This window comes from Embiotoca jacksoni, unplaced genomic scaffold (assembly GCF_022577435.1).
Source record: "Embiotoca jacksoni isolate LCO1_2020_lvr unplaced genomic scaffold, fEmbJac1.0.p SCAF_63, whole genome shotgun sequence".
Classification (NCBI taxonomy): domain Eukaryota; kingdom Metazoa; phylum Chordata; class Actinopteri; family Embiotocidae; genus Embiotoca; species Embiotoca jacksoni.
In genome coordinates, this window is record NW_027185418.1 from 1,669,947 (window position 1) to 1,688,088 (window position 18,142).

Genomic DNA, 18,142 nt, shown 5'->3' on the forward strand with positions numbered 1-18,142 from the left:
GGCAAATTGCTCGACGGGTAATCAGATCTAATTGCCGTATCCTAATAGCCTCCTTCTATGACTTTGACAGACGTGGATTTGAGAAAATCATTTTTAAAGCCACTTCTCTCTCCCCGTGTGGAAAGCTGCTCACTTTCAGCTGTCGTTTTTGCTTCTTTTTTTTTTTTTTTAAATGCACTCATTGACGGAAAAAACAATGTACGTTATTTTTTAGTTTTCAGACGGTTTTTTTTTTTTTTAATTTTTATTTTTTTACTTAATTACAATAACGCTGGTTATTTATTTTTCTTTTTAGGTTTCGTGTGGGTTTTTTTGCTGTTCTCCCCTAATGGTGGAAAAAACATTTAAAGAGCTTTTTCTGACCTTTTTTTTTTTTTTTTTCATTTTCATGTTCAGTCTTGTCTCACTCAAAAAAAACCCCAAAAAAACAGTCACAACGCAGACTTGTATTTTCTAACCTGAGGCCGAAGACTGCAGATTATTCAAGCTCTGGTCCAGCAGCTGCGACGGTAGAAAGAAGGCGTTTTCCTTTTGCTGGCTCTCGGCCGATCGACCGGACGCCGCCGCCGCCGCCGCCCCCTCCTCGCTCGCCCCCTCCTCGCTCTCTCCGAACACTTCGGTCCACTCCCGGTAGAAGTCGCCTTCGTCCACGTTAAAGCCGCCCAGGATCTCGTCGAGTAAGGCCACGCTGTCCTTCTCCTCTCCCTCCGACTCTGGACGAACACGGAGAGGCTTTAAGTTTTGAGCCGCAGCCGCTTTTTGAATTCAGTCATTTTGAAGTTCTCCATGTTAGAAAATTGGCAAAATATCAATCATCAGCTTTTTTCAAAAAAATTATAAGTAAAAAAAAAAAAAAAAAGCACAAAATTGGCAGTTTGGGTTGATGTTTGCTTGTTTTCTTTGTCTTATTATTATTATTATAATCAGCAGATTGCTTCGTTATGACAATTCATATTTGCTGCAACAAGGAATTCGAGCCCGTTTAATCGGTCAATACTGATATTAGAGCGTAAAAAAGAAAATTCTGCTATCGACATATCGGCTGATATATTTGACATCTACGCCAGATAAATTGGACCACTGCTGAAAAGTGGAAGTGATGGAGGGGTGGGGGGGCAATCGTTTAATAACTTTCTATCCATCCATCATCTATACCTGCTTTTTTTTTAATGTTTTTTTTTTTTTTTTAATACTCTGCCACATGTGCTGAGCGTTGGAGTCTGTGCGCCCCCTGCTGGACAAACCGTGCGACGACACCGCTTCACAAATTACACCTGAAGCATCTTTTTCTGTGAAGTTTTCAAATTTGGGACACACACACACACACACCAATACATTAAAATACATTTGTGACAGGTTAATATCAGCCAATAAAATCAGCCCCACTTCTTAACAAACATATTTGTCGTAAAAAATGTTTTTTTGTTACTTGTTTTTTTTTACCTTCTCTGGTCTTATCGCTGCCGTTTTCATTTGCGAGTGAGACGAGTCTATAAATGTGACAAACAGAAGATGAGTTCATACGATTTTGTTCACGCATGAGGCACGTCCAGGCAGGCAGGCAGGCGTGTGTTTAGTCTACCGGCATCGCCAGGTAAAGATTTTTCAGATAACTCACCGGCCGTCGGCGGTCTCGGCTTTCTCTCCGTCATCTCTCTCCGCTTTACATTTCTTCTTGCCCTTCTTTTTAGCCGGCTTGTTCTTGGGGTCCTGTAAAGTCTGAAAGCAAAACAACCAAATTATTCCCCCCCCTCCCTCCGTAGCCGTCGGCCGTTTCCCCGGCGTCTGAATTTGCGATCCGCGGAGGGAGCAGCAGTTCGAGCTTTCTGAAAACCTTAAGCGTGGAGAACTCGTAATGCTGACAGCCCCTGAAGCTCTCGTGGATGGCCGCCATGGTGTGGGACGTCTTCTCCCACGAGTGCAGAAGTGTCGTCTGAAAGGTCAAAATAGGTCGCGTCTGAAAATGAATTGAATTTACTTCACACTATCGACCCCAAATTGTTTTGTCGAGCACGATGTCGTACCTGGTATGTGGTCAAGACGTGGGACAGCAGGTTGCAGCGACTCGCTCCCAGCAGGTCGACTTTCTGGCAAACGTCGGTCTTCAGTTTGTCGAAGCCGGTTTTGGTCGTGCGCACCTGGGCCTGAACCTGACGCGCAGCGGGGCGAGTGAAAGATGAGCGGCCGAGGTCCAGAGAAAGGAGCATGCTGGGGGATCTCGGCGCGCGGACCTGGTCTGCCCTCTAGTGGCGGTCTGTCGTAAACCGGTTTTTTTTTTTTTTTTTTTGCTTCCCGTGTGGTGTTGCGGCTGATTAAAGCCTGAAATTATTAATAAATCATTAGTTGATGACGACCGGACGCTTTTGGGTTTTTCGACCGGTGGACCCGATAAAACGAGACGGTTCTGGGAGCTGCTGGACTATTTTTTTTTTTTTTTTATCTTGAACATTCATTCACCGAGGACAAAAAAAAAAAAAAAGAAAAAAGAAACTGACAGATTAATTAACGATAATAAAGAATTACAGCAAACGGGGAAATAGACATTTGAATAATCACAATATTTTGACACTTTTCTAACGCAGCAGGCTTCTGATATTCCTATTTTCGTGTCGCTTCAGGCCAGAAGAACTCCGACAAGTAGTCATTAACATCACAAAGGAGCAATTTAGCAGAAGGCTGTCGAATTATCTGTCGTATTATTCCTGGTTTATGTACATTATGACTTCCTGTACGAGATTAGTACATTAACTTTGCTTTCATGCTGTTAAAAAAAAAAAAAAAAAAAAAAACGAAGGACGAACCTTGCGGAACTTCTCCATCTGTTTGTGCGTGTCCGGATCGAGCTCCTGGGACACGTCCTTCATCCAGAGCAGCGCCCCGCGGTACTCCGTCCGGGACTGCTCCATCCGGTTCACCGTCAGCCACGTGTCCGAGATGGCCCGGTACCGGAAGGTTTCCACCTCCTGGTACAAACGGCACAGCGGGTTCCTCAGAGCCAGTCTGTAGGACGGGGACGCGTTAAACTCACATTTTGAAGGCGCTGCAAAGATGTTAGAAGTCACCAAAGGAGGGAAAGCTTGACATTGTCTGAATGAAAAGCAAAATATATAATCGATCAGAAGTGTGGAACATTTTTATTTGTATTTTTATTTTTTAACCTGCTCAGTAAAGAAACAAAAGCCAAGAGCAGTAAATGTGTGAAATGATGACAGTCAGGTTAATAATGGTCACAGGTTTCCCTTTGTTTGCCGGCATTACCGTTAATATGAAGCGTTCTTTGTGGGTTTTTACTAATTATGAAACAGATTCAGATATTCAAATAATTAAATTGTCCTTTTTAATGGAGTCGGCGTATCTCCGTTCTTTAGGGAAACCTGTGTTGCGGCAATCATTTGATTTTTATTGGAAAATATTTCTAAGTAACAATCATCCCCCGACTCTGAGACTCGCCGTGTGTGTGTGTCTGTATGTGTATATATATATATATATGTGTGTGTATATGTGTGTATCCGGAAAGTATTCAGACCCCTTTAAATTTTTACTCTTTGTTTCATTGCAGCCATTTGCTAAAATCAAAAAAGTTCATTTTATTTCTCATTAATGTACACTCAGCACCCCATCTTGACAGAAAAAAACAGAAATGTCGAAATTTGTGCAAATTTATTAAAAAAGAAAAACTGAAATATCACATGGTCATAAGTATTCAGACCCTTTGCTCAGTATTGAGTAGAAGCACCCTTTTGAGCTAGTACAGCCATGAGTCTTCTTGGGAATGATGCAACAAGCTTTTCACACCTGGATTTGGGGATCCTCTTCCATTCTTCCTTGCAGATCCTCTCCAGTTCCGTCAGGTTGGATGGTGAACGTTGGTGGACAGCCATTTTCAGGTCTCTCCAGAGATGCTCAATTGGGTTTAGGTCAGGGCTCTGGCTGGGCCAGTCAAGAATGGTCACAGAGTTGTTCCGAAGCCACTCCTTTGTTATTTTAGCTGTGTGCTTAGGGTCGTTGTCTTGTTGGAAGGTGAACCTTTGGCCCAGTCTGAGGTCCAGAGCACTCTGGAAGAGGTTTTCTTCCAGGATATCTCTGTACTTGGCCGCATTCATCTTTCCTTCAATTGCAACCAGTCGTCCTGTCCCTGCAGCTGAAAAACACCCCCATAGCATGATGCTGCCACCACCATGTTTCACTGTTGGGATTGTATTGTGCAGGTGATGAGCAGTGCCTGGTTTTCTCCACGCATACCGCTTAGAATTAACGCCAAAAAGTTCAATCTTGGTCTCATCAGACCAGAGAATCTTATTTCTCATAGTCTGGGAGTCCGTCATGTGTTTTTTGGCAAACTCTATGCGGGTTTTCATATGTCTTGCACTGAGGAGAGGCTTCCGTCGGGCCACTCTGCCATAAAGCCCCGACTGGTGGAGGGCTGCAGTGATAGTTGACTTTGTGGAACTTTCTCCCATCTCCCTACTGCATCTCTGGAGCTCAGCCACAGTGATCTTTGGGTTCTTCTTTACCTCTCTCACCAAGGCTCTTCTCCCACGATTGCTCAGTTTGGCTGGACGGCCAGGTCTAGGAAGAGTTCTGGTCGTCCCAAACTTCTTCCATTTAAGGATTATGGAGGCCACTGTGCTCTTAGGAACCTTGAGTGCTGCAGAAATTATTTTGTAACCTTGGCCAGATCTGTGCCTTGCCACAATTCTGTCTCTGAGCTCCTTGGACAGTTCCTTCGATCTCATGATTCTCATTTGCTCTGACATGCACTGTGAGCTGTAAGGTCTTATATAGACAGGTGTGTCCTTCCTTATCAAGTCCAATCAGTTTAATTAAACACAGCTGGACTCCAATGAAGGAGTAGAACCATCTCAAGGAGGATCAGAAGAAATGGACAGCATGTGAGTTAAATATGAGTGTCACAGCAAAGGGTCTGAATACTTATGACCGTGTGATATTTCAGTTTTTCTTTTTTAATGAGTTTGCACAAATTTCTACATTTCTGTTTTTTTCTGTCAAGATGGGGTGCTGAGTGTACATTAATGAGAAATAAAATGAACTTTTTTGATTTTAGCAAATGGCTGCAATGAAACAAAGAGTGAAAAATTTAAAGGGGTCTGAATACTTTCCATACCCACTGTATATTTGTGTGTGTTTGTATGTATATGTGTGTGTGTGTCTGTGTGTGTCTGTATGTGTATATATATATATATTTGTGTGTGTGTGTGTGTGTGTATATATGTCTCTGTGTGTGTGTATGTTTGTGTGTGTGTGTCTGTCTGTGTGTGTGTGTGTGTGTGTGTGTGTGTGTGTGTGTGTGTGTACCTCTGCTGGGAGGAGAAGCACAGTGCTTTCCCAGTAGCCTGCATGATCTTCCCAGCTCTGGTTTTATCTTGGGATCCCTGCGAGCGCAGGAAGCGCCCGAGCTCGTTCTCCTCCTGAGAAAGAACTGCGAGGCAGAGACGGGACGCTTTAGTGGACATCCTCGCTTTACTTTTCACGCTTCAAACGTTTGCACAGAGCTGCGTGTTATGTTTTCTAAGTTTGACACCAAATTTCGACATCTGCTCTTTCGTCGAGTTTCGGGCCGGCGGTCACACGAAAAAAAAAAAAAAAAACGCGCGTAACTCGGGACGCTGATGTTGATGGAGCGGTATAACTTGAAGTACTCGTTCGCCGAGCTGCACAAACAGAAAAACCCTCTCTGGACTTTTGAATCGCAGCTCGTTGAGTATTTACACGCTTGATTTCTACTTCCACAAAATACTTCAGCGGTTTCTTGGAAACGTACAGCAGATCCTCCTCTGGTAGCGCTCGATGACCTTCAGCAGCTCCATGCACGTTCGCTGGATCGAGTGGAAGACCTGCAAAAAAAAACAGCGTTTACACAAAGTCCAACTAAAAGAAAAGAAGAAAAAAAAAAAAGACCTGATTATTTTGAATAAAAAAAACAACAACAAGGAAATCAATTTAAATCAACGATATCTTATTGATTTCAAAAAAACGTCCTTCGACAGAGGAAGCGTCGCATCGGAAGCTTTCAAAACCGGCTCTGATCTGAAGTTGTATTTTTTTTTTTTGCCGCGGCGCTCCGGGAGAATGGACGAGATGAATGTCGGGCGCTTATCGAGTATCGATTTCATCCATTAAACTCCCGGGGCGGAAATGAAAGGGGGAAGAGGGGGGGAGGGGAGTTTAAGCCCCAAAGCAAGGTGTGAATCAAAAAGCCATTTGAGTCCGTGCAGTCGATTCCCCCGGAGGTAAAAAAAAAAAAGCACCTCAGGTGTTTTCTCCATGTTTACGTGACGGTGGACAAATGTCCCTCACCTCCAGCTTGCCGTCCAGCTCGGCGTCCGACGCCACCACGTGCTCGTCCTCTTTCTGCTTGGTGACCTTGATGAGCGTCTGCTTGGTCTTCCAGTACTTCTGCTGGAACTTGTTCACCACCGACGAGTCCTGGCTTTGGACGAAGCGGTCCAGATAGTCCCGGGAGTAGCCGCTGCAGTGACAACCGGGATTAACAACGACCTCCGGGATTAACAAATCCCGGAGGTCGTTGTTAAACTACGCGACGTATACTCACAAGTGTCCTCCCTCCATTTTTCTTTTTCGGGGAGGTTTCCTGTGGAGGAAGCGGAGAAAATTCAGATTCCTACTGGATAACAGAAGCAGCTCCAACTATGCGGCAAAGCTTTGAGGTCCGTTGTCACTACTTTTTTTTTATTTTTTTTTATTCACATGTTCCCAAATATTAAGCAAATAAAACTGTATTTGTGAACAGCTGCACATATTATCTCACATTATCAAACATGTATTACAGGATATTTATTTGGTGAAATCAGTGTTTTAATGCCGAAGTTGGGGTCACTATGAACTCTGCAAATATTTAACACGTTTGGCACTTTACATGACTTCTTTTTTTTTTTTTTTATAAATATTTCTTTTGTTCTACCTCATGAGACACACAGCTGTGTTACAGATGTTTAAAGCACATTATACACTCATCAAAACTGATTTGGAAATGCAACAGACCACCACTTTATGAATATGTAAATCGTTTACATCTTTATTCAAATCTCAGCTCGCAGAGTTTTGAGTCTGAATCAGAGTTTTTCACCAACGCTGTCGTCTCCGCAGGCGATAGGTCGGTCTATTCTGTCTGTTTAACACTTTTTTTTTTTTTTTAATTATTATTTTCTGAATCCACTACTGATCTACTGCCAAAACTACAGTTGTTGAGATTTTAATCCTTTTTTCTTTTTTTCCCCCCATGTTTAAGACAACAGATCTTATTGTGGTAATACAGCATCAGATCGGATCATACATTTAGCACATCGATATCGACAGCTGTTTAAATCCGTGAAAGTCGGTGATGATTTGGACTCGTGTAGAAAAAGCCTTGAACGTGAGAACGACGTCCGATCTCTGGGTACACGTCACGATAACGTGCGACGGATGTCTCATGTCTACCATCCCACCCAGTTTAGCTCAATCATTAACCACAGTATATATATTTTTACTTCATTATTATGATCACATTGTTTTTTTTCCGGAACACCACCACCTGTTTTCCAGACGTGCATCGCCTCATCAGCAGCACGCCATCTCGCGAGCGGCTCGCGCGTCCCGACCTCGATGCGTTTTTGTTGTTGTTGTTGTTTTTTTTTAAGATGCGACGCGATATATTCTGCACCTCGATATTAAACAACAGAAAACCCGCGTGTCCTTAGATAATTTCGCATCATACAGATCCTGAATAGATGAGCACATCCGCGCGGCACCGGGATGAACCTGACTCACTGCGCGGAAAGCCTCCTCCTCCGAAATAATTACACGAATACCACCGTGAAAATAACCGGATATCAAAAAATAAAAACAAAACAAACAAAAAAAAAGCTCAATATGTTCCACACATACCTCGATGTGTCGGTAACGTGCAGTAAATCCGCTTTATATCCCGTGCATCGTCCCTCAGAGAGCAGCTCTGCCTGGCAGACGGGCCCTGTTGTATTACTGTGTATGTGTACACACACACACACACACACACACACACACACACACACACACACACACACACACACACAGCTGCTCCTTCAGCGCATTGTCCGCCCGCACGAAACACCGCTGACGTCATCCAGGGTGCGCTTCCCCCTCCTCGGAATAAAAGTGGCCTGATATCACGTTCAAATGTTTGTCTCGCGCAAACACAGCATTTCCTGCAATATGAGCACCTACTGTCTCCTGTGCAAACTGTTGTGTGTGTGTGTGTGTGTGTGTGTGTGTGTGTGTGTGTGTGTGTGTCAACTAGACACTCATTGTGCATAAACTGTTGTTGGAATTTTAATTTTAAATGTATAAAATAGCATTTATTACCACAAGGAGCTGCATTCAATAACCCAAAAATGCAAAGTGGAAAGCATGTATTTAGAAACTTTATGCAAATATATGCAAATGAGAAGCTTGAAATCGCTCCTTTGTTGTGGCACCAAATTGTGATCGGATCATAGACTGGATGTAAAACTGGATGTAGCTTCCAGGGCTGAAAAATGAGGCCGGGTGCGGAAGAGCCTCAAGCTGCGATGCCACCAAGGTGCCACTAGAGGTCGCCTCCGAAAAGAGCTCCGGCTCCATCCACATCCCATTCAACGTCTCTCATCAAATACGAAGTCAATCTTTTTTTTTTTCCCACAAGTTGTCTCGGTGTTGTTAGCTGAAGTCGCTCCTGATAGTTAGTTTTCTGGAGGTCCATCTGAAAATAATCCCTCATTAATTAGAAAATAAGATAAAAAAAAAAAAAAGCCTTCTTTTTTTTCCTTCTTTTTTTTTGGGGGGGGGGGGGGCGTGTCTGTTTGATTGACAGGCCTGTGGTGCACTCGGGTTAAGGCTATCGGTGGGCAGGACGTCGTAGCCTCGGGTTTCTGATCAGATCGAGTCAGACACGCCACTCGTCTCCCCCCCCCCCCCCCCCCCCCCCCCCCAAGCTCGTCCAAATATGGTCACTTCCTGCTCCACAACCTGAATTTGAGGCTTCATAACGACCGTTAAAAAAACAAAACAAACAAGAACGGGTGACGTCACTGTTGCGTTGCCACTTGGGTCAGATTCTTCCAGTGTGCTTTAAATTATCTTTAAATCATGTTTAGACTTTGATTTGAGTCCAACTGCGGCACACTTGAATTACGTGGATATCGATGAGACGGGCAGCTCAATCTTTATGATTCACTCGGGAGTTGGTGGCAACAGACCACCGGGTGGACACAAAACATGTCTCCAGATGAGTGGTAATGCTTATTAACTTGTTTGAACCATCCCCAGGTGGACAAAACAAATCGATGTAATCACCCGGATCAATGCAGGAGTCACTACTGAGAACAATAGATGGGGTCCAGACACCAGGAAACAACCAGCGCTGTCTGGGAGTTGGAGGAGGCGGGGCGGGGGGTGGGGGTGGGGGGGGGTGGGGTGGGGGGTTGTACATTTTATTTACTGCAGATGTCTTTAGTGATTTGCACCATGTGAGCACGAATAAACTAAAATAATTCGGGTCTTAACACTAGATTTTGGCAGAAGGCCTCTGTAAGACACATCATGTGGTCCGTAATGTGCTTCAGCTTTCCTGAGATTCCTAAAGAGCACTTTTTCAAGAAAGAAGCAGAGTTAAGAAAATAAAAGATAATAACATATAACACAATAACATAAGCTGCAGTTAAAAGAAGGCAAAAAAAAAATAAAAAATAGTGCAATTTAGCAAAATAAAGAGATATTTACTGTATAGACTGTATGTATAAAGAGCAAACTGCAAGTAAACAAAATATAACTATTAAATTATTGTCCTTTTTTTTTTTTTTCTTTTTTTTTTAAAGAAGCCTCAGAAAATAACTTTAAAGTGAAACGTTTTACAGAAACTATATTGGAAACCGGTTTCTTTCCGGTTTTGATCTGACGTCAAAAAACATCCTCAGACCTTCAAGTTCTGTCTTTTGTCCAAAAGGTGGCAGTGTAACACAAAGGACCCGGCGGAGAGGAACCCTTTCTAACGGCCTCCTCCCTTCCTGCCCGGGGGCCTCCCGGAGCTTTCATCCGTTGGCTTCAATTTATTTCATCACAGCGTACTGCAGCTCATCTAATAGCATGTTACATTCTGGTTGTCACCTGAAGGGGAATTTCTCGTCACGCTGCAGACTGATGTACCCGGTCGTGGCCTCGGACGGCGTTTGTGCCGCGGTGTCGGAGCAGACGTTTAAAAAAAATGTTTGTTTTTAAAAAAAAAAAAAAAAAGATTATTTCATTGATCGGGGCACCGAGAGGTTTCATTTAAACAGTCGGGTTTATGGGATTTATATTTGGAGAGCGTAACGATTTTACGTGGATGTAATTTGATTATCGCCGAGGTGACGTCGAAGCCTTTGATCCTCTGACCTCCCCCCCCCCCCCCCCTCCCTCCCCCCTCCGAGGTCACTTCCTGCACAAATAACGGCTCGTTTTTCTTTTCCTCCGGGAATATAGAAAACGCACGTGTTGCGCTTTTATCGTTTGTTTTCTTTTGTTTGTTTTGCACCTTGCGGCGTCGGGTCGGCGTACCTTCCTGTAACGGCGTCCCGCCTCGACCCCGACCTGCGGCGGCGTCCCGAAGGCCCTCCTGATACGAGCGGATGGGATCGACGGTCTCCTTCAGGAGAGGACGTGATCTCTGTAAAAGGGCCGGTGTCCTTCACCCTTATCTGATCCTCCCGCTGCACTCGCAGCCTTATCTGCAGGTCCAAGATGGTAGTGAAGCAATTTGAGTTCACTTAAATAAAGACGGGAAAACAATCGGGGCCTCGAATTAAGCGCCGCCGTTGGAGGTTTAATTCAATCAGGACGCAGTCGGAGAAACTCCTTTCTCCGATATCGATCAGGGACGATGCATCACGCATCGATCCGCTCTGACGTCCTGCCCCCCCCCCCCCCTCCCACTCCTCCCCCAACTTCTGCGCCGCGTTAGGTTTCTTTTCTTTTGTATTAACCAGCCGGGTTTTTTTTTTCTTTCCTCTCGCATTCGGCCGCCCGCCGGCTAAACCGGCTACACGAGTCGAGCCGACGCGCCAGAGTCCCATTTTTGGTTCCTGGGACACGCGGTCTGAACCAGACTTTGAGCGTCGCCCTCATTTACGACGGTTTGCAAAACCCCCGCCGGAGCGCCCGACCTGACCCCAAAAATGGCCCAATTGACATTTTTTGTTCTCTCCTCCCCCCCCCCGTCCGCCGTTATGTGTGGCGATGGGGAACTATGACATTTACATTTGCACCACTCTGATATTCCCCCCTCCCCTCCCCCTACCCCCCCCATTGCTCTGCGCAAGTTGTTGTTTTTTTTTTAATACCTCCACTGACTGCAGTTCGAAACAGGTCACAGGATCAAAAAGTGTCTCTCGCCTGAAGGAGCAACCGAGTCGATCCTTTTTTTTTTTTTTTTTTTTTTTTTTTTTATATTTCTGCACCAAATGGTGTTTTTCTCTCTCTCCCTCTCTCTCCCTCTCTCTCTCTCTCTCCCTCTCTCTCCCTCTCTCTCTCTCTCTCCCTCCCTCCCTCCCTCCCTCTCTCTCTCTCTCTCTCCCCCCTCTCTCTCTCTCCCCTCTCTCTCTCCCCCCTCTCTCTCTCTCTCTCTCTCCAGTAACTTGCTGGAACACATTTAGATCCTGAGTAGAAACTCCTCGGTGCCCACTCATCACTCTGCGTGGTGTTTGAAGATTACTACGCTCAGAGACATCCTCACTGGGCATCCAGGCAGCTTAGAGGGCCAAAATCCATAATCCCTTACCCTTCATGGGAATTCTCCTTGCACTTCAACATGCTGAAATACAGCCCCGCTGCAGCAAAGACACTCGCGGCCGAGGGGAGAAAAAAAAAAAAAAAACCCCGCTGTGGCCGCGGGGCCCGGATGGATGGATGACATGTCTCCGTGAACGTTGGGGGAGAAAGTGGGAAGAAGTTAAGATTTATAAAAAATAAGTTACGCCGCCGACGTTTTGCCAAATTATGTTTCGGGGGGGGGGGGTGGGGGAGCAAAAGGGATGTTTCTTGCGAGGTGTTTTTTTTTTTTCTTCTTCTTCTGAATGCTCTGTCCACGCCTCGCCGCTAGCGGTTCTTACGTACGCCCGTGATCGGCCCACAAGACATTATTTGCCGGTTCTACGGGTACGCTGGCGGGACTCAGCAGCTGCAGAGCTTTCCCTACCAGTCGCGTGAATAAAGAAATAAAAAAATTAAAAAAAAAAAATCCTCCGAGGCTTTTGACGCCTTATTAAAAAACAATTAAAAACAACTCCTTTTTATTAGCTCGGGGAGTTTTTTTTCTGGCAGCAAACAAGAATAATAAAGGTAATCTCATTCACATTTGGTGGTTTATCATTACGACGCCGTTTTATTTCAATTTGTTTCTCTCTCTCTTTTCAGTTTATGCCACTATTGTAACATAAATCCAATCCTAGTTTTAAAATGCACTTTCTTAAAAAGAAGAGACACGTGTTGGTCCGTTGGCTTTAAAACAACAACAAAAAAATCTGTTCTGTTTATGTCGATAAATGCTCATTGAGATGTTGAACATTAGAAGTTAAGAGATATTATGGGGACAGTAGGTGGCGCCGATTCATAGCTTGTGTGGCTTTAAACCACAGAAGAAGAAGACCTCTTCTTCTTCTTCTTCTTCTTCTTCTTCTTCTTCTTCTTCTTCTTCTTCCAGCACGCTGGCCAGCAGGCTGCGGAAAAATACGACGGACATCCTGGTACTTTCGGCGTCCTACATTTTCACCTGCTATGTACTGGAGCGTTTCTGGCGTACTAACTACTACGGTGGTAAAATATACCGGACAGGACAGGATGTTGCTCAAAGAGTCAAAAGTATCCCCTCTCTTAGTTTCATCCAGCTGTTTTCATCGAAAGCGAACGGAAGCAATTCTGCCGATTACGCTGAGAAAAAAAAAAAAAGAAAAAAAAAAATCGCAATCGGGGCGATGATGTAATAATGCTGACGGGCTCTTGTCATCGTTTTCTTTTGTACGATACAGAGGAAAGAGGTCGGAGCAGATTCAGTCAAACGAAGCGGTGGTTTCTAACTCCGCACCGTCTGGGAGCACGTTTTTTCTCGAGTCCGAGCAATTAACACGGATTTCATCTTGGTTTGTTTTTGTTGGGGCTTTTTTTGGGTGGGGGGGGGAAGTGAGGGGGGTCCGCTTTTTTTTTAGCGAGGACGCCTCCGACACGTTTTCACGTGTTGCTCTGACTTCGGCTTTGAACGTCCTTGGTCGGGGCGAGGAGCTCGGTCGTCCACCCGGCACCGCGGGCCTCAGCCTGTACCCGAGCTCCCACCCCCCCCCCCCCCCCCCCCCACCACGCCGCTGCTTGGCACGCTCCGTGGCACCGAGCGCTGAGGGCAGAGCGTGTCACCGGGCTTGGCACCGGCCTGAACTCGTTCAAGGTTACTCTTTGATTTAACGGTGATGCAGTTTTTTTTAAACCCGCATCATCCCTCTCTCTCCCCGTCCACCTAGTCCATCTCTGTCACCGACGCTGGCCGTGCGTCTCACCTTTAGCAGTGGAAGCACCGGGAGAGGTTGTTTAAGATATAAATCAATGGCAAAAACGAAGACCCGGCTCCGGCACGAGCTGCCCCCCCCTCCCTACTCCCCCTCCGATTGTTTTTACCTGTCGGCCTCTTTTTTCTTTTCAAAGGCGGAGCGGTGAAGGCAAAATCTTCTATATATTTAATCGATGACACGAGCGAATGGTCTACTCATCATGTAGACAGCTTCTTGTATGGCCACTTATAATTAAACGCTGGCTGAAAAAGCCTTGAAGTGTTGAGACGTCGCCACACGGCGAGGTTAAAAAAAAAAACCCAAAAAAAACCGCCGTAACGCTCTTTTCTCCGTTTTTTCGGCTCTTCTTCTAAAGATGGAAATGGCGGCAAAAAAGATCAGTTTTGCTTCTTTTGTTTTTTTTTCTTATTCCGTCTTTGTCTCTCGTATAAATAGCATCACCTAGCTTCATACATCAGTGATTTTCTTTTGACAAGGTGATATTCAGCAATCATCGCCCCCCCCCCTGCCCCCCCCCAACACCCCTGCCCCCCCTCCGAGCACCCCCCCCCCCTCTCCCGCTGTTGTTACCGACTGCATCGTGCATCATAAAAATAGATTTTTCAACCAGTTGCTCTTTTCCCCTCTGAGACGCAGCTTTGCTTGTGAACGCAGCTTAATTGTGTGTGTGTGTGTGTGTGTGTGTGTGTGTGTGTGTGTGTGTGTGTGTGTGTGTGTGTGTGTGTGTGTCAGGGGGGTCGCCCCACACACACACACACACACATTTAACTTTTCTTCTTTTCTTAACTGAAATTAAATCTGAGCTTTCCAGGCAGGAGAACATCAGCCTTTGTGTGGCGCGGCAGGCTGTTATGGATGGAGATGAGGATTTCTGATAGATGGGGGAGGGGAGGGGGGGGAGGGGGGAGGGAGTTGGGAAAAAGTGATAAATCAGAGGATAGAAACGAACCATATTCATGAGCCGTGTAATCCTCTTATATCTCGTGTCATTTTCAAAAGCAAACACATCTTTGCCATCGATACTCAACTGTGTCTGGTTTGATTAGAACAACAACAACAACAAAAATAAGAGTAACGAGAAACCTTGTGAGCAAAAAAAAAAAAAAAAAAAAAAAGTCTCCAACTAACTTAATGCTAAGACACCGTCAGAGGAACTCTTTATGAACTGGTGAGAGGAAGCAGCTCCGCGGTGGGGATCAGCTATATTTAAACTTTTCATATTTTTGTGTATCAGTGTTAAATGGAGTGTTTCCTGCAGTGGAACTTTGATGCCCGTCTCTTCTCTTAAAAAAAAAAAAAAAAAAACGTTCTCCACCAGATTTCTACTTTTACTGTCAGACTTAAAAAATATATACATGACATGAAATATTAAGTATAAATCCAGTATGATGTTCAAACTGCAAATTGCTTTTTAATGCATAAAAAAAAAAAAAAAAAGTAGAATGGACCCTAAATCTCTTCCAGTATTCTGATTAGCTAATTATTCCTTTAATGAAAGATGAATCATAGTTTTAATTACTATTTGATATGCGAATGGAGAGTCTACAGACAGAGATTCAAGTTGTTTGGCTCGTGTTTTACTGATTTTGAACTAAATAAATCAAATCGAAGGAATTTATTACATACAGAAAATCAGCATTTTTGATCTCGGTAAAAATTTGTCAGATATTTCTTCTGCTTTCCTGAGCTTCTAAATTCCCAGTCGCTATAAATCAAAACAAGCAACTGAAAGACGTCATCCTGTTCTCCAATATGACATTTAAAATAGTTTCCTGATGTTTTATATTTTCAATCTGAAGTCAAATAAATGATAAATGGATTATTTACACGATAAAAAAAACCCCACAGTGTATGAATTAACAATAGAAATAGCTGTTCGTTGCAGCCCTATTAATAACTGAAAATGATTAATTCCAGTCCACTGGGTTATTATAGGCTTGGTGCTGAGGTCAATGTATACCATTGGGTCACCAATCAAACCCAAAACAATGCAAGTTTTTAGTGCTATTATTAACGTTACCATAAAAGTTGGTTATTTTGACCCGATGTTTGACACGAGAAGCTCAAATTAGACTTTTGACTGCGTATAAGAAATGGACAAAGTCTCCGTGACGTCACCCCGACGGATTTCTGAAGAGCAGTTTAGAAGCTCAGTCCGTTACCATCTTGGCATCGCCTGACTCAGCGTTTAATCCCGGCTAATCCCAAAAAAAATGAGCAAAGAGGTGATGGGTGGAGCCGAGGCGGGCCGAACGAAGCTCGGCGTCTGAAACCGGCGCCGTGGAGAGTCTCTCTGTCTGGCAGACAGTCAAGGCCTGAAAACGAGCAGCTTGCCAACTTTGAAAGCGACGGCTCGTTACAAAAAGCAGCACTTCCCTTAATTATGCATCATTTTAAACCTTAATACAATTAAAATGAGCGAGTTGTAATAATAATTAACCCCCTGTAGACTTTTATTTATGAATGAGGAAAATTAGTTCTAAAGACCCACAACCGTTTTTATGTACCGAGGATGTAAATATTTTATATCTGCTGTGAAATTGGGCACATTTTCAACCCCTTAACGCTTTTGTGTTCAAACAGTAATAAGTGATTTTTGACTCGTGTAGATGAAAACGTGTGCCAAACTCTTGTGCTGCCAACAGTTTAAGAACGGCTTTCAGTTTATTTTGGGTACCGACGAAGCGTTTTAGGCAAATTTGACTGGAATTGTTGAGTTGTTGTGTGGATTGACTCGATTTTGTAGCCGGCCTCAAGTGGCCGTTCGAGGAACTGCAGTTTTTTGGCACTTCTTCTGAGGGAGAAGATCTGGATCCAAAGATGACTTAGACATCCAAAACAGCCGCGTTGCACTGCTGCTGGTTTACTTCAAACACACAGAGCTCGTTAACACGCTAGAAACGGCAAGTTTTTGTTGTTGTTGTTATGATGCAACGGAGCTTTAAAACTCATGATTTAAAACAAATTGTTGGTTCTGAAAGTCCAACATCTCCTAGTTGTGCAAATTAGTCTCAGATAAAGAGATCTGCTCCTGAATCGAGGTCACTAGATATTTGGTCTGAATTTGATTTCTACCTTTCCTCTGTTTTAGTACAATTATATAATGCGGCATTCGATGAGGTCGTGCTTTTACTGTAAACGGTTCAAGAACAGCTTTCAGTTTACTTTATGCTCTGACGAATTCTACTGGAAAGTTAAGTTGGAGTCGAAGTCTCGATCGACTTGATTTTTGGAGCCAGCCCCAGGTGGTGGTTGGAGGAACTGCGGTTTTTGGCACTTCAGCATTGGTTTAATTTGTATTTCATCAAAACTAATCCGATCTTTAAATCTGTGACCTGTCATCCATTTTAACGACTCTGTAAGGAAACGCAAGGTAACGTCTCGATGAGATCAACCCAGAGGTCAGAGTGCTTCTAAGTCCTGGCACTTTTCTGCAGCAGTTGTGATTTCCACCTGCAGGTCATCAGTAAAGTGAACCTAAAGTAGTTTGAGAGTGCCGAAGCGACCCAATCACTCCATTTCTATACAAATGCCGCAATACGGACTGTCTAAGTCTTTTACATTGTGAGACTTTAAGTTAATTTTTCGTCTCCCCCCCCGTCTTAATAATTTCCTGAGAGCTCTTCTGACACTTCTGGTGCACAAGTGTGAAAATCCTCACCGTCTGTCAAAAAAAGAAAAAAAAAAAAGAAAAGGAAAAGGGAAAGGTGGGGGCCTTAACAGCCTGCTATGATGTGAAAATAACTCTTGTCTCCACCTAATGTGGTGGAGGGTGGAGAGTCGGAGACAGTTGGTGTTGAAAGCAGACACCCATGCTGACAGACATTTGAAAGGAGCCTAATTTCTTTCCGTCTCCTGTTGAGCGGAGCGGCATTATAGATCATAGATGTGCAAAAGAGCAAGAAGGGGAGAATTAGACAGTCGCTGCCGTCAGCCATTATCCAGCGTAGTAAGAAACTGACAGCGTTACGATGCTAACATCCATTAGAGCAATTAGCCGCGGCACACAGGTGCCACGTGTTTAATTTTTTATTTTTTTTGGTCTATTCTATTAAAAGCCTCCAAATATTCAAAATCTACACCAGGAAAAAAAAAAAAGCTGCACATCAAACGGTAATGTAAGCAGTGGGACGGAATTAAATAGAGCGTAAACTTAATTTTGTGTCGCCACAATTCATTCGATTCATACGGGGCTTAATAGTATTGTTCATTTTCCCGCATTTTTAGATGTGAAGTGTTCGTACCTGGTTATGTCTGGGGGGCATTAAGTCTGACTAATGAAATGACTCCATCCTCTGTGGCGTTTTTTAATCTATTCACTGGGAAAGTAATTGACAAGCCCCCCACAGTATGTGCATTAGGACAGCTCCGGCACCAAAGGACAGCTGTCACTAAAGCAATTAAAATGACAAAGGTTAATTAATTCTCTCCAGTTTTTTTTTTTACCTGATATGAGACATTCACAATGAGTGAGTTTTCATTTTCGGAGGAGTAATAATGTTTTGAGGAGCGTAGTTTATTTGTGATTTAAAAAAAAAAAAGAGAGAGAGAGAAAACACCACGCCATTGTCTGA

General features: G+C 44.0%; 1 protein-coding gene across 2 annotated transcripts in view; it reads right to left on the reverse strand.

Annotated features, from left to right (window-relative positions):
* Positions 1 to 8,160, reverse strand: part of ica1 (islet cell autoantigen 1) — a 16,118-nt gene extending 7,958 nt beyond the window's left edge. Inside the window, exons 1-11 of one of the 2 annotated variants that reach the window (XM_069175030.1) lie at positions 7,909 to 8,160; positions 6,575 to 6,613; positions 6,319 to 6,490; positions 5,783 to 5,855; positions 5,317 to 5,440; positions 2,802 to 3,000; positions 2,025 to 2,150; positions 1,835 to 1,933; positions 1,619 to 1,719; positions 1,444 to 1,490; positions 459 to 713 (exon numbers count right to left, since the gene is read on the reverse strand). In XM_069175030.1, the coding sequence (XP_069031131.1) occupies positions 459 to 713; positions 1,444 to 1,490; positions 1,619 to 1,719; positions 1,835 to 1,933; positions 2,025 to 2,150; positions 2,802 to 3,000; positions 5,317 to 5,440; positions 5,783 to 5,855; positions 6,319 to 6,490; positions 6,575 to 6,591 (1,213 nt within the window). In that variant the 5' untranslated portion in view covers positions 6,592 to 6,613; positions 7,909 to 8,160. The remainder of the gene's footprint in view (positions 1 to 458; positions 714 to 1,443; positions 1,491 to 1,618; positions 1,720 to 1,834; positions 1,934 to 2,024; positions 2,151 to 2,801; positions 3,001 to 5,316; positions 5,441 to 5,782; positions 5,856 to 6,318; positions 6,491 to 6,574; positions 6,614 to 7,908) is intronic. The other variant, XM_069175029.1, reaches the window with a different exon arrangement.
* Between the last annotated feature and the right edge of the window lie 9,982 nt (positions 8,161 to 18,142).